Source organism: Polyodon spathula, chromosome 16 (assembly GCF_017654505.1).
Source record: "Polyodon spathula isolate WHYD16114869_AA chromosome 16, ASM1765450v1, whole genome shotgun sequence".
Lineage (NCBI taxonomy): Eukaryota > Metazoa > Chordata > Actinopteri > Acipenseriformes > Polyodontidae > Polyodon > Polyodon spathula.
This window is the reverse complement of record NC_054549.1, coordinates 10,398,164-10,425,547: the sequence shown is the minus strand read 5'-3', so window position 1 is coordinate 10,425,547 and position 27,384 is coordinate 10,398,164. Positions and strand designations below refer to the sequence as shown.

At 45.0% G+C, this 27,384-nt stretch overlaps 3 protein-coding genes across 13 annotated transcripts in view; 2 read left to right on the top strand and 1 right to left on the bottom strand.

Annotated features, from left to right (window-relative positions):
• Window positions 1-244: 244 nt before the first annotated feature.
• LOC121328572 (mRNA turnover protein 4 homolog) lies at window positions 245-4,280 on the bottom strand. Its single transcript, XM_041273338.1, has 8 exons — window positions 4,177-4,280; window positions 3,606-3,664; window positions 3,383-3,486; window positions 2,645-2,726; window positions 2,446-2,513; window positions 1,943-2,094; window positions 1,632-1,708; window positions 245-1,286 (listed from the first exon to the last, which is right to left on the bottom strand). The coding sequence occupies exons 1-8, from the start codon at window positions 4,202-4,204 to the stop codon at window positions 1,134-1,136; spliced, it is 723 nt and encodes a 240-aa protein (XP_041129272.1). The 5' UTR covers window positions 4,205-4,280; the 3' UTR covers window positions 245-1,133.
• A 201-nt stretch (window positions 4,281-4,481) lies between these two features.
• LOC121328563 (ER membrane protein complex subunit 1-like) lies at window positions 4,482-13,833 on the top strand. Of its 2 annotated transcripts, XM_041273314.1 has the most exons (23): window positions 4,482-4,573; window positions 4,908-5,035; window positions 5,646-5,711; window positions 6,086-6,179; window positions 6,362-6,490; window positions 6,764-6,890; window positions 7,217-7,372; window positions 7,723-7,890; window positions 8,061-8,132; window positions 8,380-8,478; window positions 8,638-8,734; window positions 9,030-9,146; window positions 9,445-9,453; window positions 9,778-9,977; window positions 10,138-10,287; window positions 10,428-10,589; window positions 10,702-10,821; window positions 10,941-11,078; window positions 11,605-11,778; window positions 12,087-12,297; window positions 12,586-12,670; window positions 12,975-13,104; window positions 13,467-13,833. In XM_041273314.1, exons 1-23 carry the CDS (start codon window positions 4,482-4,484, stop codon window positions 13,644-13,646), a joined length of 2,904 nt encoding a protein of 967 aa, XP_041129248.1. In that variant the 3' UTR covers window positions 13,647-13,833. The 2 variants fall into 2 exon arrangements, with proteins under 2 accessions (XP_041129248.1, XP_041129249.1); XM_041273315.1 differs by lacking the exon at window positions 9,445-9,453.
• Window positions 13,834-15,526: 1,693 nt separating this feature from the next.
• LOC121328560 (E3 ubiquitin-protein ligase UBR4) overlaps window positions 15,527-27,384 on the top strand; it is a 50,873-nt gene continuing 39,015 nt past the window's right edge. For all 10 annotated transcript variants that reach the window (XM_041273303.1, XM_041273311.1, XM_041273310.1 and 7 more), the window contains exons 1-29: window positions 15,527-15,676; window positions 16,805-16,902; window positions 17,152-17,255; window positions 17,508-17,637; window positions 18,272-18,411; window positions 18,789-18,891; window positions 18,997-19,138; window positions 19,270-19,394; window positions 19,536-19,660; window positions 19,788-19,847; window positions 20,051-20,241; window positions 20,625-20,724; window positions 20,802-20,939; window positions 21,032-21,149; window positions 21,292-21,479; window positions 21,803-21,953; window positions 22,135-22,220; window positions 22,732-22,901; window positions 23,302-23,584; window positions 23,708-23,840; window positions 24,011-24,090; window positions 24,580-24,708; window positions 24,860-25,042; window positions 25,177-25,299; window positions 25,389-25,618; window positions 25,880-25,998; window positions 26,253-26,350; window positions 26,454-26,611; window positions 26,936-27,148. In XM_041273303.1, the coding sequence (XP_041129237.1) occupies window positions 15,552-15,676; window positions 16,805-16,902; window positions 17,152-17,255; window positions 17,508-17,637; window positions 18,272-18,411; window positions 18,789-18,891; window positions 18,997-19,138; window positions 19,270-19,394; window positions 19,536-19,660; window positions 19,788-19,847; window positions 20,051-20,241; window positions 20,625-20,724; window positions 20,802-20,939; window positions 21,032-21,149; window positions 21,292-21,479; window positions 21,803-21,953; window positions 22,135-22,220; window positions 22,732-22,901; window positions 23,302-23,584; window positions 23,708-23,840; window positions 24,011-24,090; window positions 24,580-24,708; window positions 24,860-25,042; window positions 25,177-25,299; window positions 25,389-25,618; window positions 25,880-25,998; window positions 26,253-26,350; window positions 26,454-26,611; window positions 26,936-27,148 (4,043 nt within the window). In that variant the 5' untranslated portion in view covers window positions 15,527-15,551. The remainder of the gene's footprint in view (window positions 15,677-16,804; window positions 16,903-17,151; window positions 17,256-17,507; window positions 17,638-18,271; window positions 18,412-18,788; window positions 18,892-18,996; window positions 19,139-19,269; window positions 19,395-19,535; window positions 19,661-19,787; window positions 19,848-20,050; window positions 20,242-20,624; window positions 20,725-20,801; window positions 20,940-21,031; window positions 21,150-21,291; window positions 21,480-21,802; window positions 21,954-22,134; window positions 22,221-22,731; window positions 22,902-23,301; window positions 23,585-23,707; window positions 23,841-24,010; window positions 24,091-24,579; window positions 24,709-24,859; window positions 25,043-25,176; window positions 25,300-25,388; window positions 25,619-25,879; window positions 25,999-26,252; window positions 26,351-26,453; window positions 26,612-26,935; window positions 27,149-27,384) is intronic.

Sequence of the window (27,384 nt, the reverse complement as noted above, 5' to 3'; positions counted from 1 at the left end):
GTGAGTAGTTTTTCGAGATTTACGATTATACTATAAATTTATAGTATAATCGTAAATCTCGAAAAACTACTCACTTCTAAATTTTTTGTAGTCATTTTTGAGTCAAATTGTTACACGGTTTTCTCACAGCTTGTGAAAAGAGAAATATGTTGCAAACTCACCCTCCAACATCGTCTCATCTCGACTGGGCTGCTTTGAGTTTCGGCAGACTAAAGGCAGGGTGACCCAGGCTCCCCGGTATCGCAGAAGAGCACAAGCATCATTCTGACATCTTACACTCACTTTTTATTTGTACGATGTACTGTACATTTACATCCATTATCAAGTGGTTCCATATTAACACTGATCAGGAGCCTGTGAAACTAGAACCATTATACAATAAGTATACCCACAACATTTACATTGGTTTCAGTTTTACAAAGCCCTGTGGGCTGCAGTCCATTACAGTGTGGGTGAAGACTCTCCAGCCCTGCCTGTAGATTAACTAGCGGAGAACCCATCCACACTCTGGCTTCCTCGACAGTAAATCTGTTACCTGTTAGTGTATCCAAGCTTTACCCTGAGCAGTAGCAATCCTTTCATTAATCGTGTTGTTAAACATCATGTATTATATAAATATGAATCATGTTCATAGCAAGTTCCGGGTAACTGGGGTGTAACGCAGCACTGTTGTTCTATGTTTTGTGTCCCCAACGTAACTTGAGATCTGAAAGAGATTCTCTTATCATTAACCTAAAGACAGATTTCCAGTTCTGCTGCCACCATTCACACAAGCTGCAACTGCAAACTCAAAAGTGTAAAAAAAAAAAAATAATAATTACAGAAAGGAAACTAAAAAGGCTGACAGCTGGCAGTCATTAAATTCAGCTGCTCCAGATAACCTCAGATCAGGATCAGTAACGGTGAACTATAAAAATAACTGTGCCGTGTACTGAAACTACACTCAGACGCAGTGTGACGGACCAGTCTGCAGGACACGGTGCTCATGAGCAATGCAATCAGTCCAACAGAAGGGGACTTTATCTTCTTACATAAAAAAACAGAATAATGGTTTTCAGAAAGCACTGACAACCAACTATTTTGCAGCCAAGCTGGCATGCGTTGGGTGTTTTAAATACAGTCTTTATTGCATCTTATTCATCGTCTTCCTCCTCTGCGTCATCCATTTCCTCCTCCTCCTCCTCCTCCACTCCCTCCTCGCTCATCTTCTCAAACTCCCCAGACTCCGCGATCCACATGCAGCTAACCAGCACCTTGAACTCAGCCATCTTGATCCCAAAGAGTTTCTGTAAGATGGGGGACAGCAACAGAACAAACACTGGAGGACGGCAAACTGGGCAGCTGTTGCAGCAGATCGATTCTGCACTACTGTGTCAAATGATTCCAGTCAAAAAACAAAAAAGTGTTAATAGTGACTGTATTATTATCCTGAACTATTAAACTGTTCTGGATTTAGAAATACTAAAAGAAACTTAAATTCAGTTGCAAACGTTTCGACTAGAAGCCTTTCTCAAAATCAATCAATGAAATAAAGCATCTACAAATTAAAAGTATTATTGACACCACTATTTAGGTCATATTGTAAACTATTAACAAATACGGGCCAAGTGGTATAAAATATATGAACTCACCAGAATCCGAGCCTGTTCAGGGGTCAGGACATCCCCTTCCTTACACACCATGTGATCCGACAACAGCGTCACCACCCCTGCAGGCAGAGCGAATCAAAGCACAGAGTAAGCACCAGCACTCTCCAAAGAAAAACACAAGGCTTTCTGAATTAGAGGGCTCTAGTCACAAAGCTTTAAACTCACGCACTGCTTACAGAGGGATTCACGATTCAGGTTTGTTGTTTAAGGTATTTAACACCACCAATGTTAAACTTCACTGCAGCAGTACAGTGGCAGATAAACAGTGGCTGTCTCTGTTCCAGTTCTGTTACCTTTCTTCAGCGCCGTGGGCAGTCCCAGCTGCCTGAGCTGTGGCTCCATGGAGTGAGGAAACTGCTCTAAGGGCCCTTCATCCAGAGTCACTGCCAGGCTGGCCTTGTTCCCGGACCGGGCGAAGTCCATCTCCTTAAACTGGCTGAAGTGCCTGCAGCAAGGGGGGTGAGAGGCACCCTTTTAAAACCAGGTGAACACACAGCATCCCTTTGCACTCTGCACATGGCACGCAGATACAAAAAGACGTGCTGATCTGAACACATGCAGCTGAGTATTGAGAGAGGGGCAGACCTCAATCTCTTTCAATTAAACAGTGCTTTTTACATACTTTTAAGGACTAACAAAATATCTTAAAAGAGGCTGCCATGCACCATCAAGAGATGTTTTGTAAGCTATTTTAGTGCTCGTATCTGGCTCTGCCACTGTGTGTCGTGTTAGCCTGGTTAAGATGCAGATTCAGTCTTGCACAATGCATACGTCCCCCTAGTCAACCCATACTTACTCCTGGACCTCCTCTTTTGTTTTGTTGGTGAACAGCAGACCCACTTCACCTTTTAGGTACTTGCTGACCTAACAAAAAAAAACAAAGGAAGAAAACCCATTGCAGTTAAACCTCATCAAATTCTTTAATTCTGACAAGAACTGTAATGCTGGCACCCAGGTTGAAGAGGCAGCACACAAACTGGGTTAGCAGCAAATACCTTGTGTAGATTGTCCTTGTACTCGTCTGCATGGCCCTTTCCCAAGGCAATCATCATGACTTTGTTTTTCCCAAAGAAGAACCTAAGCAAAGCGTAAGAGCCGGCAGGAGTTACCACAGGGATAAAAACACAGGGGCCTCTATTATTACTGCATGAAAATACAGCTTGAATGCACTGCACAGAAGCAGAGACTGACAGAACAGAGTAGGAGACTATAATGACGTCTCTTTCCCTACAAACCCATCAGTGTTGCTGTGTCCTGGAATACATCAGCTCTGGTCAGGGGCTCAGACCTGATGACCAATTCTGTACAGCAATGCTCTGTTGGTAGCAGCTTGACCATGAGGCACAGACACAGTGTTCCACGCCGCGCTGTTTTCCCATGGCTACCTGACAAGGCTGGACCAGAGGGAACTTCTTTCCCTGCGAACTGGTCAGCTGCCTTTGAGCCACACTGATATAATAACACAGCAATGATATTCCAGGGACGGTTTTTCAAAACATAATCTGGATAACAGCGATGCAGATTTTGTAATCCTACATTTTGGGATTGAGATTATTTTATTTAATCATAATTATTTGTAAAACGAATAATAGTTATAAAGCACTGACATTTGCTGAAAGAGACTGATCGAAACTCTCCCGATCAATCTCGATCACAAAAGCCAGATCACTGTTATCCAGATTAAAGGTTTTGTAAGCCGGCCCCTGACTGTTCAGTCCGACACCCGGCCTCACCTGCTGTGTTTCCATGCAGTCCGAATGTCTTTTAACCTGTTATTCCTCATGTTCGCAACAGAGAAGATGAAGATGTGTCTGTACGTGTCCACACATTTCCGTAGCTGGAAAGAAAGTCAGCGATAGCAGATCAGGGAGATGCGCCAACCAAACAAACACACAAGCGGTCACATGCTGTTAGATGCAGTATCATTTGTAAACTTAATAAAAAAATGATACCAACCTCTTCAATTAAATTCTGTTTGGATTCTAACCCTTTCTTGGTCGTTTTAGTTAAAGTGACTGAAATGAAAAAAACATCGATTACCGCAAACATTTCTCTGTGGATGCGTTTTAAAAAGCTACACCACGATGCTAGTTTACTACCTACTGTAACATCAAAAACAACATTGTTTTATTATCTTTTTTATTAGTATTTATTTACAAGTATTTTGTCTTGCGATCTGTACAATCCATTTACTCCCCACTAGATCATCAAGCATCACACCGCATCACAGAGCGTACTGACCGGCTCCACTTTCTGTGTGCCTGGTTGGTACAATAAAGGCACAGAAGTGTGGTTCTGCAATCTTGGTAAAATAACTTACAGTAATTATTCTGAAATGAGTTTAGTGGACCTGGCTGCAGCAGCACACGCGTAACGCGTGACAAACTAACCCGTCTCAAGCAACGTGTTGCACCGTGTTTATCTACAGGACTGTGCCACATACACTGGACAAATCATCTGACAAGGCAAGTCTCCAATTCCACAATAAAACAACGCTTTTTAACAAAAACAATCATTTCAAACTCACTTTTCTTGTCCCTCTTTGATTTCGGCATGGCTATCACGTTGTGCTTCTGCCTTTCACAGGACCCCGAACCAGAGCAGACCAGCACACTGCCTAGCGATAAATACGTAAAGAAATAAAGAAATAAAACGGTCGCTAATCTGTAATATTTGCCCTATATTGAAAAGCTAAAATGCACATTTTGGAATATTTATATGTAGGTTTAGAGTAATTCTGTACTGGCGCGTTCGCGGTCCTATTCATTTCGCTGTCGTCCTTTAGCGTTATGCACCGGTGGATTGTGGGCTAGTGGAGGTCTGCTCGCAGTCATGGCTGCCATGGTGAATTGGTTGGTCTTTCTCTTCGGGTTGGTTTGCCTGTCCGCGGCTGTCTTTGAGGATCAGGCGGGCAAATTCGACTGGTGAGTAATTCTAGCAAGGACTGAGGAATGAGACTGGAGGCTGGGCACGGAGAATAGCCTCACGGAAAGACCTTTGCTCTGCTGTTGTGAATGAATGGCAGGACTGATATAGGGACACCAGCACAGTATATTTCATAGCTGTCCCTGTCCCGGCTTGCCGTTCTGAAACGCTGACTGTAAGACATTGTGTCAGACAGCATCGTATATATTTAACACAGACTGTCTCCGAATCGCAGCCGCTCAGATGTTCTCCGTTGTTATTGTGTGCCTTGCATACAAAGCGAGTGTCCGTCTGACCAGTGATATTAACCTGCCGCCTTCTTTTCATTTGCAGGAGGCAGCAGTATGTAGGGAAGGTCCAGTCTGCATATTTCGACTCGCAGACACAGGCTTCCAAAAAACTCCTGGTGGCCACAGAACAGAACGTCATCGCTTCTCTCAATTCCAGGAATGGGGACATCAGTAAGTTACAGCAGCCCTTTATAAATCCTCTCAGTGCTGAAGCATTCGTGAACCACCCGAACTGACAGGCTTAGCAGTGTGTATACCTTGCAGTGTGTAGTTTTAATGCAGGGGTGAAAATAAGACTCCTATAGCACAGCAGTTTGATCCATTCCTGGTTTTACTATGAGTTTAATAAGACGCTCCCAAGCTTGCTATCTCTACACTGGGGCTAATCAAGCATATATTAAAACCTGGAATGGGTGGAACTGCTATGCAACTGGAGTCTCATTTTCATCCCTGCAATGTGGATGCCTACACTTAATTCATGCACGTCTGGAATGGAAGGGAAATGTGTGATCCGTTTTAAGTTTGAGTTTAGTAGCTATAGGCTGCAGGCAACACTTGTGTGTCAAATTAACCTTGAATGGCTCATTCTGCACTCCAGTGGTGTCCTTTACATCCCTGAGATGTTCTCAAATGACATGCAAATTGCAGTTCAGTACATACAGCAAACGTGTACAGTCCCACCAAGGTATTTCAGTGAAGGCAGGGTGTTTTAAATGTGCTTTAGTGTGCTGGTCCCCTAGTAATGGGTCTCTTTCGTTAACACCACTTTCCTTTTCTTAAGTCTGGAGACAGGTGGACAAGACAGGACCTGAAGGGCACATTGACACCTTTCTGGTCCACGGGCAAGGTTCGTTTAGCCTTGATTTTTGTTACATGTTGTAGCCTTATCCTGGTAATTATGAGAAGCTTCTCATCATGAAACTGTAATGTGTTTTATATCATTTCATTGTTTTTCATGTTGGCTCATGTTACCTGATGTGATGGCTTATTAGTTACCGGAAGGAAGAATCAACACTTTTTGTACACATTCAGATCAGAAATGCTTAGGTTGGAAGAGCTAAAGCAGAGAGATATGGTAACTAAAATGAAGCTGAGACACCTCCCAAGGAATACTCCTTTATTGGTGACTGCGTAAAGGGGGGTGTGCAACAGAGACCGTTCTGAATCGACTTGGTTTTAAAATCATTTATAGCCAGTTCAATCGTTGTTTTGTTCCCACAGATGCGATCGCGGTGTCTGGCAACGGACGTCTGCTTCGATCCTGGGAAACCACCATTGGGGGCTTGAACTGGGAGACACTGCTGGACACAGGCAGGTAGGGGCAGTTTAGTGTAATCACCTATTTACTGCTGCAGCCGCTCCCATGGCTTCTTGTGTCATGTTGGTTTAGTTAGCTGGGTTTTTTTCGCAAGGCGCTATTGTTTGGTTAGGTGCAAAGGGAAGAGTTCAGAGTAACGTTTTAATCTCAGGCACTTTAAAAGCTGTTGTTGTTTTCAGTTTCCAGTCTGCTGGTTTTGTCGGGGTGCAGGATTCAGTGAAGTACGTAGCTATCCTGAAGAAAACTGCCATCTCCCTTCATTACCTCTCCAACGGGCATCAGAAATGGGTGGAGAATTTACCAGACAGGTAGAGGAAAAAAAAAGTGTATATATATTATTGTTGTGCTGCTTAATGAACAGTATTCCCATGTATCTCTAGTACTTCTAAAGACCAGATTACACAATCTCTATTTTTGTTACTAACTTGTTTGTGTCTAATGTGTGAAGTGCCAGTTTCCCATTTCCAACTATCTTGTTGAAAATTGTTCTGTTAGCCACATCAGTAGCCACATCCAATGTGTTTTTAAAAGCTGAATCTACGCAAGCCTGTCTGATGGAGAAGTGTGTGTCTTTCTGGCAGCGAGACGGTTCAGTATGAGGTGGTTTACTCGGGAGGGAGTGGGTTGGTCTCTGTGCTGGGAGTGGTCCCACACTCACACCTCACTATTACAACCTACAATCTGGAGGATGGAGAGATCATGAAGCAGGTAAGAACCTCACACTGATGCAGGGACGGAAATAAGACTCCAGATGCACTGCAGTTTCATCCATTCCCGGATTTACTACAAGCTTCATTAGCCACAGTGTATAGGTAGCAAGCTCAGGTGTGTCTTGTGAAAACCAGGATTGGATTAAACTGCTGTGCAATGGGAGTCTTACTTCCATCCCTGTGATGTGCTTCAGCTTGGATGGACAAGAAATCACGCTGCTGGCTATCCAGTCGTATTATGCTGGGTGGTGTGGTATGTTGTGCAGTGGTCTATCTAGGATGATGACTCAGTGTGCTGTTATTGTATCGGATGCCCCTGTGCAGGTGTCTGTGGAAGCCCTCTGGCTGGAGAGTCTTAAGCCGGGCTGTGCTGTGGTCAGGGATGGGGTGCTGGTGTGTGCTGACCCAGCCAGCCGCTCCCTGTACACCCTGAAGCTGGAGGAGGAGCACGAGCAGGAGATGAGACAGGTGCTACTGCAGGTAACAGCCCTCTACTCACCCCCCAACTCCAATCCATAGAACAGCAAGACACTCGGAAGTCATGCAGACAAGCATTTTGGCTACTGCAGGCATTTACACTGGTAAAGGTGTCAGATTTGACTACAGTATTTGACTCCACTGTTGAAGTCTAATTAGAGTTCAGCTGGCCTTTATTTGAGATTTTGAACCAAGCAGGCTAATGCATAAATACAAATGGGCGTTCGATAAGTTTGATAAGAATTAAGTAGAACGTATTGAATGGTTTTGATTGTAATCCGTTTGTGAGATCATTCAAACTACATTGTAATCGCTTGCAATCTCTGTGGCTCACAAGGTGTTGTTTTTTGCAGTCTCTGGATGTGGAGTTGTCCGATGGTTTCCAGCCTCATGTCTTGGCCACCCAACCCAACCCGGCTCGGCACCCCAATGCGGAGTTCTTCCTGCAGCTCGGCCCTGATCACCACATCCTGCTGCAGCTGGGGGATGACGCCATCGCCCCTCTGCGGGACTTCCAGCAGGTAAACCAGAGAGCAGGGCCTCTCAACACATGCAGGATAAAACTCAGCTACACGTCCTAATGAAAAGGCACTCAGGAATGTAGAGATGGAAAGCTGGGGTTTAAAAAAAAAAAAAAGCAATTTAAGGGTACCTGTAGACCTGTGTGTAACCCCGTCGGTCTTTCTCGCAGGCTCTTCTGGTATCTTTTGCTACAACTGGAGAGAAAACGGTGGCGGTCGTCATGTCGCCTAAAAATGAAACGGTAAGTCTCACAGCGGTGCATTTGATGCACGGTTTTCTATTAAGGAAAGGAAAATGAAACCACGTGTAACCTTGCCACTTTGCACCAGTCTCCCTGTCCAGTGATTGTTGTTTTGTTCTCATGTCCTGGATTGCTATTAACTGTGCAATGCACGCTGATACGCTGTTCTGCTTTCCCTGCACAGTGTCTGTCTTGTAGTAACACCTGCAGTAAATCAATACTCTGTCTGCTTGGTTTTGCTCAACAGGCCTACAGCATCAACCTGTTCTCAGCAGATTCAGGGCGGAGACTGCTGGAGACGACCACCACCTTTAACCATGACCCCAATGGTGGGAAACCTGAGAGGGTGAGTCAGAACTGGCACTAACCCTTTAGTATAGTGGTTGACGTGGAAGGTTTACAACAAGGTTGGTACGGTCTGTGTGTGTTTGTGTTTGTTCAAAAACTATCTTCAACAGACCTAGTGTTTAGATGTTTCTGACCTTGTTTATTCTCTTCTTCTCAGCTCTATGTTCATGCGTTCCTGAAGAAAGATGATTCGGTTGGGTACAGGGTGTTGGTACAGACTGAGGACCATGCTCTGATCTTCGTACAGCAGCCAGGTAGGGAAGCCCTGGCACACTGACAGAGCAACGCTGCGCTGTGGGGGTGCGCTCAAAAGCTCGGCACTGCAGTCCAAGTTCTGAGCAGTGATGATGATTCCTCAAGCCCGCTAGTCTGAAAGGCACAGCGAGGTGGAGGAGGAGGTATTCCTTATTTGTCTGCTTTGTGCCCGTTCCTCAGTTCTCTTCATTTATTTTCAGTTTGCTTTATTATCTTTAGCTGGAATACAGTGTGTGTCACTTTGTGTTTTGAAGGAAGCTGTTCAGCAGGTGAAGTGTTGCATTGTGTTTCCAGGGAGGGTCCTGTGGATCCGGGAAGAGGCTCTGGCTGAGGTGGTTACCATGGAGATGGTGGATCTGCCTCTCACCGGGACACAGGCTGAACTGGAGGGAGAGTTTGGGAAGAAAGCAGGTAAAGGACTTGCTCTAGGTTTGCGTCAGTGTGGTTCGGGAGGAAAGGAGTGGGGTGACGGGTGACAGCTAGTAAACGGTTCACAGCACTTCAGCTGCGCAGTTGCTGTGTCCTTCGCTCTCTTGTAGCTGGTTTATCTCTTGCATGACGAGTGAAACCCGTTTCGTTTTGCGTGCCGTGGCTTTCACTTTAAAATTGATCTGTCTGATCATCTTGCTGAGGTTTTGCCTCGCCTGTTATCTCTTTGGTCCGTTTACTGATTGATTTTACTGCTTCTTAACGCTGCACGTGGATCCAGCCATTCAAGGTAAAACTTTTTTTTTTTCATTTAAGTTTGCACTGAAGACAGCCAAAATTCAAGGATACAACACCCTGCTTTTGAAGATGTATTCTTGAATCTGTTTATAGTAGGGGTCTTAATAAATTATATATATAATATATAATTAGTAAACGTTTGTTCAGGTAATTTAATTGTATAATGTATTTTCTTCACTTAGACATTTATCCTGGGAATCAGAATCCACCTCTTGTTTGCAGTGTAGCCTGGTCCCATGTCGTTGCCTCACGCCCTGTTCCTCTGAACCCTGTCTCCGCTCCCATGCTGATCTGGGCTGCTTGTGGTTCTCTGCAGATGGCTTGCTGGGGATGGTGCTGAAGCGTCTCTCCTCCCAGCTCATCCTGCTGCAGTCCTGGATGGCGCACCTATGGAAGATGTTCTGTGATGCCCGCCAGCCGCGCAGCCTGGTGAGGAACGAGGTCACCATCGAGACTCTGGCCCGGGACGAGTTTAACCTGCAGAAGATGATGGTCATGGTGACGGCCTCGGGGAAGGTGAGCAAGCTGGCTCTCAACAGGAGAGAATAGCATCTATTCATTCATCTAATTCTAATTGAAATAGCAGTGACAGCAGAAATTGCAATTCCAATTCCAATGCTATTGTGTTCAATTACACAGTTTGTGCTGAAATTGTCTCATTTCCTCCCTCCTGCAGCTCTTTGGTATTGAGAGCAGCTTTGGCACTATCCTCTGGAAACACTTCCTGCAGAAGGTGCAGCCCGGCTCCTCCTTCAAGCTGGTGGTGCAGAGAACGACCGCCCACTTCCCTCACCCCCCTCAGTGCACCCTGATTATCAAGGACAAGGTACCGAAGCACATTCCTGTGCCGTGCGCGGCCCATCTCACCTGGGGAGTGTCCCTTACAAAGCAGGCAGGATGGGTGGAGAGTGCAACGCCAATTCAATCAAGCAGTCAGTCTTTATTGTATATGCCTTGTGCTTGCAGGACACCGGCTTGATCACTGTCCATGTCTTCAACCCTATTTTTGGGAAGAGGAGCCACATCACCCCTCCCAGCCTGGGCCGGCCCATCCTGCAGTCCCTGTTGCTGCCCCTCATGGACCAGGACTACGCCAAGGTGCTGCTGCTCATCGACAACGAGTACAAGGTCAGAGACCCCTCCCACACCCCCAAGACTCCTCCCACTTTCCAGCTGGCTTACAAAGACTTTGAAGGAACCTACTGTGTTTGCAACTCACCCACACTTCCTTTCTCTGCAGGTCACAGCGTTCCCGTCCACCAAGCGCGTCTTGCAGCAGCTCCAGGAGATGGCCTCCTCGGTCTTCTTCTACCTGGTGGACTCAGACCAGGGGAAGCTGTCTGGCTTCCGGCTCCGCAGGGTAGGTTGCTAGGCTGGGGAGAGCACAATACTGACACCTGTAACTGTAGAATTTCCTCTCTTGCTTGGATGTTTTAACTTGAGCACCTAACTGGGCTCCCTGTATGCCTCCCCTTCCAGGACCTGACGACAGAGCTGATCTGGGAAGTGGTCATTCCCACAGAGGTGCAGAGGATCGTAGCGGTGAAAGGGAAGAGAGCCAATGAGCACGTCCATTCCCAGGGGCGTGTGATGGGGGACCGCAGCGTGCTCTATAAGGTACATGTCCCATTCATTCATACCAGAACAGCTCCAGCCCAGAGTGTCTGTTAATGTCTTATTGCTGGTTTCACAGAACCCAATCGGCTCCAATATTGGACTAACTTACTAAAAGAAACATTCAGTTACACAGGTTTTGCCCAATAAGTCTTTCTCCATGTTTTCAATCTGAGAAAGACTCACAGTCAAAACGTTAGTCATTTTTAGTATTTGGAAATGTATTTTACGATTATAGGTATACAGTCAGCTAGTTCAAGATTAGTGATCATGGGGGTTCTGTGAAAACCAGCTGATTTTAAGTTCACAAATCGACTTTTATGGGCCGTAGTAGAATAGCCCGCAACTCTGGATATTGTTTCCACAAACACGTCCGTTATGTCTTCTATTGCAGTCAGGGTCGCCCTTCTTTATCCATGTGGCCCCACTGTATCCAGCTTGTATGTTTACAGTTCCTGTGTGTGTGTTGAAATGAGATGTGTGTCTCAAGGGTTCTCTCCTGGTTGAATAATCACATCTGAATTTGCAGTACCTGAACCCGAACCTGCTGGCGGTGGTGACGGAGAGCAGTGACTTTCACCCGGAGCGCAGCTTCGTGGGGATGTACCTGATCGACGGGGTGACCGGGCGCATCATCCACGAGGCGGTGCAGAGGAAGGCACGCGGGCCCGTCTACTTCGTCCACTCCGAGAACTGGGTCGTGGTGCGTTCACCAGCTCCCTCTTGCTCGCCCTCAAACACATCCCTTTTCTGTGTGTGCGCACGCACATGTGTGTAGGCTGCAGGAACGACCCTGGCAGTCCTGAGGAATGGGAGGGTTAGGGTTTATTTGCATGTGGTCTGCTTACTTGTGTGTCTAAAGCAAATCCATTCTATAATGCTCGAGTATTTCAGTTCTTCCCTGTAACATTGGAATATCTGTTCTGTGAATACCAGGAGAGGGATGATGATGATGATGTGGTAGTAATCTGTTAAACCAGTCGTCTTGTCCTTTCTCTCTCGGTCTCCCAGTATCAGTACTGGAACACCAAGTCCCGCCGGAACGAGTTCTCTGTGCTGGAGCTGTATGAGGGGACGGAGCAGTACAACAGCACGGCCTTCAGCTCTCTGGACCGGCCCCTGACCCCTCAGGTCCTGCAGCAGTCCTACATCTTCCCCTCCGCCATCAGCCAGCTGGAGGCAACCATCACGGAGAAGGGCATCACCAGCAGGCATCTGCTGGGTGAGTTCAGTACCGAGCGCCCTGTCTTAGTTAAACAGGGAATGGCTGCTTGTTTAAAATAAACTATGTATCCCATTTATTAAATTTTGTGTTTAAAAAGAACATGCTGGGATACGTTCTTCACACACACACACACACACACCCCGCACCCTCTCTCTTTCTTTGTTTAATAAATCACCTGTCCCTTCATTGCACAGTTTAGCTAAGGCGATGCTGATCAAGCACACTTTGATCACGCCTGCCTTGTTTTGTGTCAGTGAAAGCGTTTCCTTGCCTCCCGACACACAGTGGGATTGCCGTCCGGGGCCATACTCTCCTTGCCCAAGATGTTTCTGGATCCCAGGCGGCCAGAGGTGCCTTCAGAGCAGAGCCGGTGAGTCTGACCGGGTGCCCTGGTCTGGGTATACAGTGTCTCAGTGCCAGGGGAGCGTTTAAAATATATTTAATGCACGTCTGTTTTCAATAACGGTTTGGGACGAATTTTGTGAAGGAATAATTTAGAGCACTGTCCACTTCTGTCTTGAAAGGGAGGAATATACAGTATAGCGATATTGGAATAGGGGTTGTAGCATGCATGAAGACTCCACCCTGGGCATCCTTTGAGTCTCGGTATGTGACTTTACCCAGACGGGATGCTCTACTGTTAATTAGGGACTGAAAAAGGCTTTGTTTTTCAGGGAGGAGAACCTGATTCCGTATGCCCCAGAAATGCCAATCCGTTCCGAGTGGTTCATTAACTACAACCAGACTGTTTCCCGAGCAAAGGGGATCTACACTGCCCCCTCTGGTCTGGAGTCCACATGTCTTGTAAGTACCCACATCTGACTGATGTCCAGCACTTCCGTGCAAGCTGTCAGTTATTTCTCAGAGTTATGATCTGGTGGATAGACTTGGCATCACAATAAGACCTTTTAATTTTTTGTGTTATGTCAGTATTGAATTAAATATGACAGCGTGGTTAAAATAAATAAGATCGTAATTATTTGTGTTGCACCTAAGCACAGGAATACTAGTGCTAGTGGAATGGCATTGTTGGGCACGTGGGAGCCAGGACCGCACCTCATTGTAATCTTCTCCACAGTATAAAGAGAGCCCTTTCTGTCCCTGTGTACCCAGCAGCATGCTCATTCAGCAGCCTCTAGTCCTAACCCCTGTCTGTGTGCTCGCAGGTGGTGGCGTACGGCCTGGATATCTATCAGACGCGGGTGTACCCCTCCAAGCAGTTCGACGTGCTGAACGACGACTATGACTACATGCTGATCAGCAGTGTCCTCTTCGGACTGGTCTTTGCCACCATGATCAGCAAGAGGCTGGCTCAGGTCAAGCTGCTGAACCGTGCCTGGCGGTAAGAGAGAGCTGGAGCCAGACCTCCACCCAGCGGAGCACCACCCTCCCATTACTTTACACTGGCCGCTTCCCAGGGCTACTGATGGTCCAGATCGTTTTACATTTCAACCGGTCCAACCTGCTTTTAAAAACCCCTCCTATAGAAGGTCCTCCTCTAATCGCTGTACAATGTGTGTGTACAATGTGTGTGTAAATATGTGTTTCAATGTCAAGATACAAATATAGATACAAAGACCACCCATAAGCATCAGTTACCCTTTATTACAGTTTATATAATCAGGGTTATTTTAAATCTGCATGGATTTCCAATGAACAATACAAAGTTATTGTGAGGTTCCTAAATATGTCCCATATAGATTTAGTGTGTGTTTTGATTCAGGTTTGAAAGAAATGCAGAGAGAGGTTTTATTTAGGACCCAGCTGAAAAAAAACAAAAAAAACTGGACCGTTGGTTTTCCCTGGGGGCCAGCCACTAATTTAAGAGAAGAAACTGAAGCTGCTCAGCCTGTACCTGAGGACCCAGCAGCCCGCTCATCAACTAGGAATGAGCAGCAGTGGAATCACACTTGCACTCCACAGAAAAAAAAATTCTTAATCATCACACAGGTTATGGCACCCAGCAATGTGATTTGTTTGGATCTCAACATTTTTTTAATTTCATTTCAGTGTGTAATGTGTATGGGGAAAGGGTATTTATTGTTTAATATATGTCATGTAACTTCTACATCCTACAGCTAGTCAACTAACAATTGTATTCTTATTGGGGTAAGAAAAGGGCTCAGCTAAAGTAGCTTGGAATACAGGTTGTATTACCATGGTAACACCACTTTAAAATATTGCTTTAGACTGCCAGTTTAAAAAGAATAATGTGAAGTATTTCAAGGCTTGGTATATAGTTTTGTATGTTGTTGTTGTTTTTTCCCCCTTCCACTGATAAAGGCCTGTAGGATGTGTAAAATAAATGAAACACAGAGGTGGTGGTGATCTCAGAAGAGTTTGTTTGCCTTTTTTTTTTTAAATGTAATTAAGAAACTCCTTGTTCAGGTCTCATTGGCGGGTTGCTTGCTGTCTTGATAAATGAAATGGTTACAGCAGTGGAGATTGACTGTTAACAGGCACAGGGTTAGCCTGACCAAGTTACAACACGTTGTACCAAACCTTCAGGTGTGTAACCTTATCAGCGGGGTAAGTGGCTTTGCACTCCCTGTCCAACGAAGAGGCTATTCCATTGAAGAGGTGTATTTCTATTAAAAATATGTTCTAATTAAGCTGTTGAATGCAATGATATCGTTACTGACCTCTGAAGGGCAACTGTCTCTCACCCCCCACCACCACCCCTCCTTTTTGTAAAGAATGCATTGATGTCTTTTTTTTTGGGGGGGGGGGGGCGCACTGGTCTTTTTAAGAGTGAATGAAATGCCTGTTTTTAATTTGCAATGGGAACAGGACTGTATTGTAATGATTTCATAAGCAGCCCTTTGGACTGAAGGCACTAAATAAAGATTTAACTTGAGAACAGCTGAACTTGTATATATTTTTAAAAAAAAAACACAATTCCACAATGTATGTCTGTGCCTTATTTAGTAAATTCCATGTCTCTTACAACTACCACTGTGTGCGCATACTGTCCAGCATACATTATGCTGAAAGGTAAGAAGAGAGAAGGTTGCAGGAATCCTAAGATTCAATTTCCTAAATCGGTGTGGTTTTGTTTCTGTGTCTATGGCAGTAAATGCAATAAGATGCTAATAATAATACGAGTAAAACAGACAAGGACACCAAAATGTGTCGTCATCAGCAAGCATTTTTCACGGGACGAGTTGAAAATGACGTCACTTCCTGCGGTCTCGGCGGCTGCGTTTACATCACTTCCTTGCTGGGATTGGCTCATCACACAGGATCTCGAAATGGCGTCGAGTGGAGGCGATGGAGAAGCCGAGTGGACTGCCGCCGTCCGCCCTCTCTTAGCAGCCTCTTACACGGCTTTCGAGACCAAGGAGCTGCCGCAGCTGCTCGGCTCCATCGTGAGCAGGTGAGGGCCGGCCCAGCCGCGGGTTTGCGCTGTGTTTATGCCGAGGAAAGGGGGCTGTTTGTGGGAGAGCTGGCAGTAGACTCGAGCAGATTGTGCTTTATCATCAGGCCGGAGAGGGGAGGGTGCTTCATTAAACTAAGAGACAGCTGTCCGCTTCAGCTGAAACACACTGCTCTCTCTCGGGCTGTATTTAGCAGGTGTTAAAGTATACAAATATCGCAACTGGAAAATCAATAATGATACAGTAAAACCGTTCTGCTCGTTTGCTTGTCTCCCGAGAAACTGTCAGTGTCCGTGGCGTTTAACACTGTATGTGTGTTCTGTGTTCGTGTTGACATCCTGGGTGCAAAGAATGAATTGTGTGCAAAACTCGATTAATACCAGTATCCCAGGTCAGGGTTGTTAGATTAATCAGAGAACACAATATTCACATTAGTATTAAGGGCGACCATATACAGGTTGGCAAGGGTGGTTGTTGTTGTTGTTATTTCTTCTTCTCATTATTATTATTATTATTATTATTATTATTATTATTATTATTATTATTCAAATCAATTAAATGTTATATTCTAGATAGATTTTAAAGCCGCTGGACTTTGTTTATTGAAACAGCAAGTTATGTCAGACGTCATTGTGAAAGCACTGTCCGTGTTTATGAAATTATGTGCTGATTAGGTTTCGTTTCTTGGTAAACATGTCAGGGACAGTGTGAGAAGTGTATCGAGCCAGTATGAAATCTACAGGCATTTTGTGGTTTCTTGATAGAGGTGCAAATTATACTGCTACAGTAAGAGCCGCCTCTGACAGGCAGACACCTAAAATATATCACTTACGGTTTTGTAAAACGAACAGGTCTTCCAATGAGAAGCAAATATAAGGCAAGCCAAATTATGAATTTAGTGCTGTTTCTAAATATTTAAATATATCGCTAAATAAGAGATCTGAAACACATTTTGAGATATTTATAAAATGTATTGGGTAGCTCTATGTATTTTTAGTAATGCTTCTATTGTAACAAATGCTTTGCAGTATGGAACCTTATTATAACAGTATACACATACTGAGCAGTTTTGCTTATAAAATATATTTTAGTTTGCTCACTTCTCTCCTCGTTGATTTCATTTTCAGTGAATCTCAGATTTTGCACCATGACAAACAATATGAGCCATTTTACTCCTCGTTTGTGGCCCTCTCTGCACATTACATCACCACAGTGTGTGGCCTGAGTAAGTAGTTTTCTTTTGTGACTGAAGTAGAGCTGAGAAGAGGGAGGGTTCAGGATATCTCAATTACAGAATGTGGTTCACAGCGTAAAACACTAATGTTTAAATGTCCAGATTTAGCATGGCAAGGCATCTTTGTTCTATCTCTTAAATAGGGCTCCTAAACCTGAGCTGTGCATTGGGCGAACGTTTTTGTCTGTTTCTTTTTCAGCTGCTTAGAAAATGAACGTGTACAAATGTTCTTATTTCCAGTTCCCAGGAATCAGTTGCTGTCTGTGACAGCAGCCTGTAAAGTTTTGATTGAGTTCTCTCTGATGCGACTGGAGAATCCAGATGAAGCATGTGCTGTGTCACAGGTGAGCAGAATGTATTCAGCTCTGTCTCCGGCAGTTAATAATCTGACTCGAAGCACATGTCTGTGCCAAGTCTAATAATAAGTTGAACAGCGTGCTCTTATTAAATCACAAGCTGTGTATTTTGAAAGCTCTAATGACTCTTCTGTTGCTGAGGTGCTTCTGGATCCGAGACACTTTGAGTTTGAAGTCAAACTACTGAATAGCACTCAGTTGCTATCCTTGCAGTTGACTCATCTGCTTTCCTTCTCTCAGAAACACCTGATCCTTTTAATAAAAGGCCTGTGTACTGGCTGCAGCCGACTGGACAGAACAGAGATCATCACCTTCACTGCGATGATGAAATCTGCCAGACTGCCTCAGACGGTCCAGACGCTCTCAGACGGTAATGCATCTAAATACACCAGGGCCTTGTTCAGCATCGGGTGATGCTGCGTGCTAAACGCATGGAAAACAGATTGAAAAGGAAATGTTTGTCTAGCCTAAGAAGTTGGTCAATACTACTTCTGCTCTGCTGGTCGGGTTTAAGGTGTTTTTTTTTTTTTTTTTAATGCTTTTGATGTGGAGACATAATGGTGCATATTAAAAAAATAAATAAATTAGTTAATCCTGCCCTGAGCTGATTTGAGTACCAGAATCTAATTGAACTGTCACAGTTGAATTGATGTGGCATGCAGAAGGCACACAGGTCAAGGCAGAGACCAGAGCGAGTGTTTTTCTGGCTGTGTGCCCTGACGCGTGCATCACTTTGCATGCTGATGGTGTGTATGCTTCATTTACCTTAAACAGCGTCAGACATCAGAATTATGCTTTGCACACCTCTGGCTGAGAAAGTATAAGCTCAGCTTTGGGATTTGGGGGGGTGGGGGAAGGGGGACTCCAAGAGGTGGAAGCTCAAAAGCTCAGTTGGCTGCCTAGTCGAGAGCTTTGGTAGCAGAGCCGCAGTTGCAAATAGTGAGAATCTGCTCCCAGAATGCTTTAAGAGTTGTTGTGTGAGCTGCTGATTGACTGTCTCTCAGTGGAGGACCAGAAGGAACTGCCCTCCCCAGTCAATCCTGAAATGAGACAGAAGGAAGTACAGATGAACTTCTTCAATCAACTAACTTCGGTCTTTAACCCTGACGTGAACATGCCTTCTGCCCCCTCATCACAGACTCAGGTCAGTGCTTCAGCGTTGCCCTCATCATTGTCAGGGTTGGGGTCAGTCCCTTTTTTTCAATTCCAATTTCTTTTTAAAATCAATTGCCAGTTCCAATTCCCAATCTCTTTTAATCAATTCCAGCACACCATTGATCATAATTGCAATTAGCAGTATTCTGTTAAAAAGAGCTTCTTGCTGTGACAAGAGTTTACTTAAATAAACTCGCTCTTGGTCAGTTAAATTGGCTTCAAACGAAAGCAATTGAAAAACATGAATCGACCCCAACCTTGATCATTGTGGGGTGTTTTTTTGGAGCCATTTATCCTGTTTCATTGGAAGTATTGCGTGTTGTCAGGAAAGTCTTGTATTGATTCCTTCTGATCTGCCTTTTCCAGGTGGAAGGTGAAAGTGATGACCAGCCCTCTGTAGACCAGGCCACTCAGGCTAAAATGAAGAGTGCCTTTATTTCACAGAATGTGGCAAGTTTACAAGAGCTGGGTGAGTGTTCTGGTCCTGTGAAATAAATCCAGTAATACTGTTTTGAGGAATACCGACATGCCAGTCAACACTGTGTTTTTAATGTGTGTTCGTTTGTTTATCTAGGAGGCTCGGAGAAGCTGCTCCGCGTGTGTCTGAATCTCCCCTACTTCCTGCGCTACATAAACAGATTCCAGGACGCCGTGTCTGCCAATTCCTTCTTCATTATGCCAGCAACAGTGTCTGATGCAACTGCAGTTCGCAATGGGTAGGCTACAGTACAAACTATATGCGTGTCAGGGCTAAATACCCCAAGTCAAAGCTGCTGAGTTTGTCTGTCGTCTGACCTGTCTCTTGCAATTTGTATGTTTTTTTACTGACTGTCCCCCCCCCCCACAGATTCCATTCCTTGGTGATCGATGTAACCATGGCATTGGACACACTTTCTCTGCCTGTTCTTGAGCCGTTGACCCCAGAGAGATTACTGGACGTGACAGTCCTTGCACTCAGCTGTCTCTATGCAGGTTTGGTTCTGTTTAAACTTCACCGCATCAGCAGTCTCAAATTAGAACGCAAACTCGCTTCCTGTATAGGCTGTGTGAGGGTGTTAGTGGTGAGATGGCTAGTCATGCCTGCTGTTTAATGGCATGCCTCTTTCTTCCCAGGTGTGAGTGTTGCTGCCTGTATGGCCATTTTGCACGTGGGGAGCGGCGTGCAGCTGCGCACAGGATCCACTGGCTCCAAGGAGGAAGACTACGAGAATGATGCGGCCACAATAGTGCAGAAGTGTGTAAGTAAACCTTTTCAAAACTGCAGTGGAATTCTGTGTTAACTATTTATAAAGCTGAGGCGTTTTAGTTGAATATTAGTTGCTGATTGATTTTAATGTTTTTTTTTTTGTGTGTTGTTTCTAACAGCTGGAAATTTATGACATGATTGGACAGGCAATCAGTAACTCTCGCAGAGCAGGGGGTGAGGTAGGTTTCTTTTTAAGACTTTATTTTCATTTTATTTGTTTGCTTTTGACTGCAGTGGAGGAAATAAACTGGCAGTGGAATGTCTTAAACGAAACAGTTTGATTCTTGCAAGTTTAATGTTGGTTCAGTTTAAACCACAGTAATTAAGCAGCTAATTCAGAAAAATCAGTAAGTGTGATTCTTCCTTCTCTCCTGTTTTGCAGCATTATCAGAACTTTCAGCTGCTGGGAGCCTGGTGCTTATTGAACAGCCTGTATCTGATCCTGAACCTCAGCCCCACCGCCCTGGCTGACAAGGGGAAGGACAAGGATCCTCTCGCTGCTCTCCGAGTCAGAGACATCGCAGCCCGAAGCAAGGAAGGAGCGGGGTCACCCAAACTAGGACCTGGGAAAGGGTGCGCAACACCAGCTTCTAAACACTTCAGCAAGCAGGAGCGATCTCCTTATTACCCTCTATTTATATTGCACGTTTGAATTGATGCATGTGTGTGCTAAAGCTGTCCTACTTAGACCAGCTTGTAGCAGTGACAATAACCTCTTCGCCAGGCTTTGAATTCGAATCTGTCCACGGCAAGGCAGTGTTTAATCCTTTAAAAAAAAAATATATATGTATAATAAATTTATAAATTGCTTCATTAAATCTCATCATAAGTAAATGCACAGCGATGCCAGATTTCTTATTTATTTGGTAATATTGCAACCTTAGATCTTGATATTGGGGTCTGTGTTTATATACCATTTCAGTTTTTAATGTTTTTTTTTTATTGGTTTAATGCAGACATCAAGGTTTTGGAGTTCTCTCTGTAGTCCTGGCAAACCATTCCATTAAGCTGCTCACCTCGCTCTTCCAAGACTTGCAGGTGGAAGCGATGCACCGGGTGAGTGCCAGGTTACTGGACAGCTTTTCATTGATGGATCTCTGGAAATCGAATGCTGAAATGCCCTCTCTTTACAGGGCTGGGACAGCGATGGACCCCCAGCAGAGCTGAGTATCATGGCCCAGAGCACGTCCATCCAGAGGGTTCAGAGACTCATTGATTCTGTCCCCCTCACAAACCTGCTGTTCACTCTGCTCTCCACGTCGTACAGGAAGGTAAAGCAGCCTGTCCCTGTCTGTTGCATGTGTTCTGCCTGGATAGTGGCACGCTTGATTCTTACTTGCACTTGTCGGTGTGTATCGTCCAGGCTTGTGTGCTCCAGCGACAGAGAAAGGGTTCGGTGAGCAGTGATGCCAGCGCCTCTACAGACTCTAACACGTACTATGAGGATGATTTCAGCAGCACTGAAGAAGACAGTAGCCAAGGTATAGTGCTTGCTGTATATTGAACCATCTGACCTCAGACACTGTAAGAGGTTTCAAGGTTTGATGGTGTGTCCAGTATATACATTCTATTTTTTTTTGGTTAACCAGAATAAGAACTCCTTGTAATCCTGTTTTGTTCCAGATGATGACAGCGAGCCGATTCTCGGCTTGTGGTTCGAGGAGACCATCTCTCCCAGCAAAGAGAAGGCTGCCCCTCCCCCTCCTCCTCCTCCTCCCCCCTTGGAGACCTCCCCGAGACTGAAGAGCCCCAGCAAGCAGGCTGCTGGGGAGAACGGCAACATACTGGCCAGCCGCAAGGACCCAGAACTGGTGAGGGCAGAAATTTAAAAAGAGCAGTAAACAATGTGTTCTGGTCATTTTCTTGCTGTAGTCTTCCCCAGTGTAATTTCAGATCTTACAATTGCATGATGATGTTAAACCTGTATCATGTTATAGCCCCTTCTCCTGGTTTTGCACAAAAATACATTTTAAAGCCCTAGTCTTGACAATTAAAACATGTTTGATTTGTTTTGTCCATTCTGGCATGTTTTTGGTTTGGCTCTTCAGGGGTTACTTCCCTTTAGTTATTAGTGCTCAGCCAGTTCTCTTTTCAAAAGGATGCCTGTCACAGGATCGGTTTGTCTTTCTCTCAGTTTTTAAGCCTGGCTTCCAGCATCTTAAACTTCATCACCACAAACATGCTGAAATCCAGGAACAACTTCATCCGTAACTACCTGAGCGTGTCTGTGAACGAGCAGCACATGGCAACCCTGGCCAGCATCATCAAGGACGTGGACGTGAAGGGTGAGTGGGGCACAAATAAACTGCCCTGTTTTACAACATGTGGGAAATATATATAAACCCTCCAACTGGGACTGGAGGAAAAATAAACGTGTATGAAGAGTGAAAGCTGCCTCGGTTTGATTCAGTATTACAGGGGCAGTGCTGGTGTTCAACAATCCTACTCTGTTTGATGGAATTTCAGGTTCATCGGATGAAGAATTTGCAGTAGCTCTCTATCATTTCAACCACTCCTTGGTAACATCAGACCTGCCTTCCCCAACGCTGCAGGTGAGATCTGTGTTTGTGGTAAAAATAAAGAATGTTCTGTGTGTTTGTATTGCTTGGATGTATGATTGCTGTATTGTTTGTTGTTGGGTGTGGTCTGCTTGGGTCTCTCTTTGTATTAGTGCTGCACTGTTGAAATGTACCTGAGCTGTCCCTGTGGGCACAAAACAAGTAGACTAAACTAAAACTGAATCTCAGACCACATTAATCTTTCAGGTTAAACTGTATCAAATCAGCAGTTTCAGATTGTAGCCAAATGCAGTCTGTTAAGTCTGTAACAGTCTATGATAAAAGCTGGGATGAGGTTTGTTCACAGAGATTTGAAATAAGATTCCCACTGCATAGCAGTTTGATCCATTCCTGGTTTTACTAGGATTAATAAGACTCACCTGAGCTTGTTACCTGTACACTGTAGCTAGTCAAGCCTGTATTAAAATCTGGCATGGTTGAAACAACAGGGGTCTTGTTTTCCTCCCTCGGAACTCTTTGACCAGCCCCCTGTCTTCCCTTGCAGAACACCTTGCTGCAGCAGCTGGGAGTTGCTCCGTTCTCAGAAGGCCCATGGCCGCTGTATATCCACCCCCAGAGTCTCTCTGTGCTCTCCAGGCTGCTGCTCATCTGGCAGCACAAAGCTGGTGCCCTGGGGGACCCTGATGTAGCAGAGTGCATGAAGGTCTGGGAGAGGTAAGCTGGATCTGTGTTCATTGCCAGGTTCCTTTACTCTGGGGGATCTTCGTTCCTGCTACGTATTGCAGTTTTAACATTGCGCTGTTGCCTTCTCGGAAGGCAGTAGGTAATATCTTCAGTCGAGAAGTGAAATAGATATTTCATCCATAGCTGTGAAAAGCGGATAATGTAAATTATAACATTTTATACATTTCTTTTTAGTGTTACTAGGGATTATCCAGGATTATTGGATAAACAATAGACGTTTTTGGGCAAAAAAAAGAAAACTTGAATTCAAGTCCTTTGGGTTATTGTGGTCAAAGCTGACGCATTCATACGCATTCTACAAACTGGGAATGAGACAGATAGATTATGAGGGGCCCATGATTTGAACACGATTTTTCTGCTGTGACCTTAGGTTCATAGGGACGCTGAAGCAGCACGCCCTGCAGGGGACCGTACCCAGCGACTCTGACGATCTTAACGTGGAACACCTCCAACTGCTGCTACTCATTTTTCACAACTTCTCGGAGAAGGGCCGCAGGACTGCGATCACGCTGTGCACACAGGCCATCTCCGAAGTGGCTGCCCATGCGGACTCCCAGCTCCAGACTGTGCCTCTGAATCTGGCAAGGCTGCTGCTGGTGTTTGACTACCTCCTGCATCAGTTCTCCAAAGTCCCCATGTACCTGTTCGAGCAGGTAGCAATCCAGCAATACAGTACTGTTGATTTCTTTAAAAAAAAGGTTACAAATTGGCTATAGACAAACTATTTGTCTGCCAAAGTGTTATTCAGTGGCTAAGTGTTATGCTTGAATCTGCAGGTTCAGTATAACCTGCTGACTCCCCCCATAGCGGGAGCAGGCTCCAGCCATGAGGGGAGCAGGCGGAGTGTGGCTCCACTCTACTACGGATTCAAAGAGGTGGAAGAGAACTGGACAAAGCACTGCTCCACAGGTAGGAGTAAGTTCCACGCCATGCTTCTTACTCGCATTTATCTGTTGGATGCACGCTAGGTGATTCCTGAATCATTCTCTTTCCGAAGACCTACTTCAATTTGAACAGTTTCCACATTTAAAAACGGATGCTTGCTGGCAATACCTACTGGTGTGTCTTTGTTTTCACAGACTCCACCCCGCAGCCAAAGTTTTACTGCGTCCTCTCCCCAGAGGCATCGGAGGATGACATGAGCCGACTGGACAGCAAGGTACCGTCTGTGCTTTCAAACTTCACCTAATAACCTTTTCAGGAAAGTGGGCCCCTTCACTGGTAGAGCTGATAGCAGCCGAGGAAGCACACTGCCTGTTGTGTTAACAAATAAGCAGTTTGATTTTCATTCTTTGAAATAATACGTTATAGAATATACGTATGATAGAAAGGCAGATTTATTTATTTATTTATTTATTTATTGATAGTAGGTATAATTTACTGTGGTTGTGTTGCATCATAATGAAGAAATTTACATTTAGGTTTAAATATTTCCGTTTTTGCCACAATTTAATTACTTTTTTAGAAATTTTTAAACAGTTTGTGAACTCTATGGAGTACTGCAAAAACTTTGAAAAAATGCATTATAAAATAGATATAGACAGGAAACTTAATGTGGTACAATTATACACAGTGTGACTAAAGGGGTGTATTATTTAAACAAATGCTTACATAAAATTGTTGAGTGATGCATCTTCTTTTGTCTCAGATCTTCCAGGTTCTGTTTAGTGGCTCAATGAAGTACGATGACCTGTATTCTGCTCTGATCTCCCTGCTTTCTGCTGGGTCTCAGTTTGATACCATCAGGAGGGAGGAAAACAAGAGCGTTACACCTCTGGTAGGAAGCTTTACTGTGCACAGGGACACGCACAGATAGCTGGTCCATCTAAACAAATCCGAATCTAGAATATCAGTGTTTTGTCTCGAGTCGGCATGATGATTTTCTTCGTGCTCGCCCAAACGAACGGCTCTTATCTTTTTTATTTCAGGAGGCCTGCTCTCTTCAATACTATTTCCTCATTCTGTGGCGCATCCTGGGCATTTTGCCACCGTCCAAGGCTTACGTTAACCAGCTGGCAATGAACGCGACGGAGCGGAGTGAGAGTGACATTCTGCACACACTGCGCTGGTCTTCCAGGCTCCGAGTGAACACCTACGTCACCTGGATAAAGGTGAGGATGAAGAAATTTATATTAAGGAATACATATTCTCAATGGGAGGGATCTGTTCCATTTCTGACACTTCCAATTGTATTGTATGTTACTGACATACCACCTTTTGTATGTCTTTCGATCCTGAAATGTAGGAGCACCTGGTGAAACAGGGAATGAAGGAGGAACATGCTGATTCTCTAATAGAACTGGCTTCTACCAAGTGCAGTGCCGTGAAATACGACGTGGAACTCGCAGAAGAGTACATCGCTAGACAGGCAAGGGTGCCCCGAAGGTCATATTAGTCTAGCGCAACATCTAAAGTCGGACGCCGGCTCACCTCATTGGCTTTATTGTTCCTCTTCAGATCTCGTCTTTCTGCTGCATCGATCCGAACGCCATCCTGCCTCTGCACCACATACCCAACCTGCAGACGGTCTACACTCTGGACGCAGTCATCTCGAAGGTGCAGGTATCCCTGGACGAGCACTTCTCAAAGGTAGCTGCAGAAACGGACCCACACAAGTCTTCAGAGATAACCAGGAACCTGCTGCCAGCCACCCTGCAGCTCATTAACACCTGCACAGCTTTCACCAGGTCAGCCCCTCCCTCCTATAAGTAGGGTACAGTGGGTTTGAGATTATGGGTTATGGTAAATTAAGGAAAAACTGGTGTGTATGTTATCTTGTGATTGGGGATAATGTAATAACCCTTCCAATATGTCCTGTTGGGTTCATCTCGATCTGTTTGAATTGGACCTGAAGTAACTATTAAATGTAAGCTGCACTTGTTTTGATATTGAACGGTGATGTTGAAGACCTGCGAGTGACTCTTTTTTTAATGAAATGTCTCTTGCAGGTCGTATTTGTTGATGAGTCTGGTAGAGGAAGGGGAGAACAAGCCCACAGAAGAGAAGCTGCAGGGATATGCTGCTGTGCTCTCTATTGGGTCAACGCGCTGCAAGTCAAACACGCTGGGTAAAATCAAAGCACTGCCCGGGATCTTTTATATAAGGCAAATAACTAGATTGTCATCCAGGATTAATCAATAAATAAAAATCGATAATCCGTTCAATCTCCGTAAAGCTATTCCAGTTGAAATGACAGCGTTCTATTGCATTCCAAGGGAGAAAAGGTCCCCATTTTATGTTGAAAGGCTCAAAAAAAAAAAAAAAAAACTGATTTCATCTGATTGACCCTTTTTTTTTTTTTCCCCCAAAATAAATCAACAGGTCAGACGGTGGTGCAGAACCTTCCCTCAGCTGTGCAGACACTGTGCGACTCGTGGAACAACATCCACACCAACGAGTTTCCCAACATTGGTTCCTGGGTAGGACCGCTGCAGCGAGTTTTAAATTGAATACGCTTCACGTTTCCTAGACGCGTGGTGCTGACTAACTTCTGCTTTCGATTTTTATCTCCCATCCCTCCAGCGAAATGCCTTTGCTAACGACACAATCCCGTCCGAGAGCTACATCAGCGCCATCCAGGCAGCCCATCTTGGTACTCTGAGTAGCCAGAGCATGCCGCTGGCATCTTCTCTGAAACACATCCTTCTGTCCCTGGTGCGACTCACTGGAGATTTGATAGTGTAAGTGCCATTCAGTGTTATTCACACCAGTTAGTATGGTGGACATTCTCATTCACTCATTTTTAGATGTTGTTTTATAACTGCAGTGAACAGTTAGATCTTATAATCTATCCTTTTAAAGAGCTTATGAAGCTTGTTAGGGTAGTTTTAGGTTGTGTTACTGTTGCTTCAGAGATAAGGGCAAACCTTGTGCTTGTCATGCTGGGTGAGGAGTAATGTAAAGGTGTAGAATGATTTGTGTTTTGCAGTTAGACGAGCGCCGCTGGATGATCAAATCCCCTGTTCCTTGTATGTTTGTTTCACTTGATTTACTTCCCCTCCTAGGTGGTGTCCGGATGAGCTGAATCCTCCACAGGTGATCCGGACTCTGCTGCCCCTGCTGTTGGAGAGCAGCACGGAGAGCCTGGCTGAGATCAGCAGCACCTCCCTGGAGAGGATCCTGGGCCCCTCCGAGTCTGACGAGTTCCTGGCACGAGTCTACGAAAAGCTCATCACCGGCTGCTACAACATCATAGCCAGCCACTCCGACCCAAACAGGTAGCCTGCTGCAGCGCAACACCACGCTTCAACATCCCTTAATAGGACAGTTTGAGCATTCTGCTACCCTGACCCGGAGAGGAGGGGGAACATTCATGTAAGCTTTGTGCTAAATCATGAAGAGGTCCCTAAAGAAATCCCTTTCTGGCTGGCTGCATCAGCGCTTTTTTTAGTGGGGGGAGGAGGGGAAGGTTTCACGGTAGCCTTACGAAATGCAGCATCTTTTTTTTTTAAAT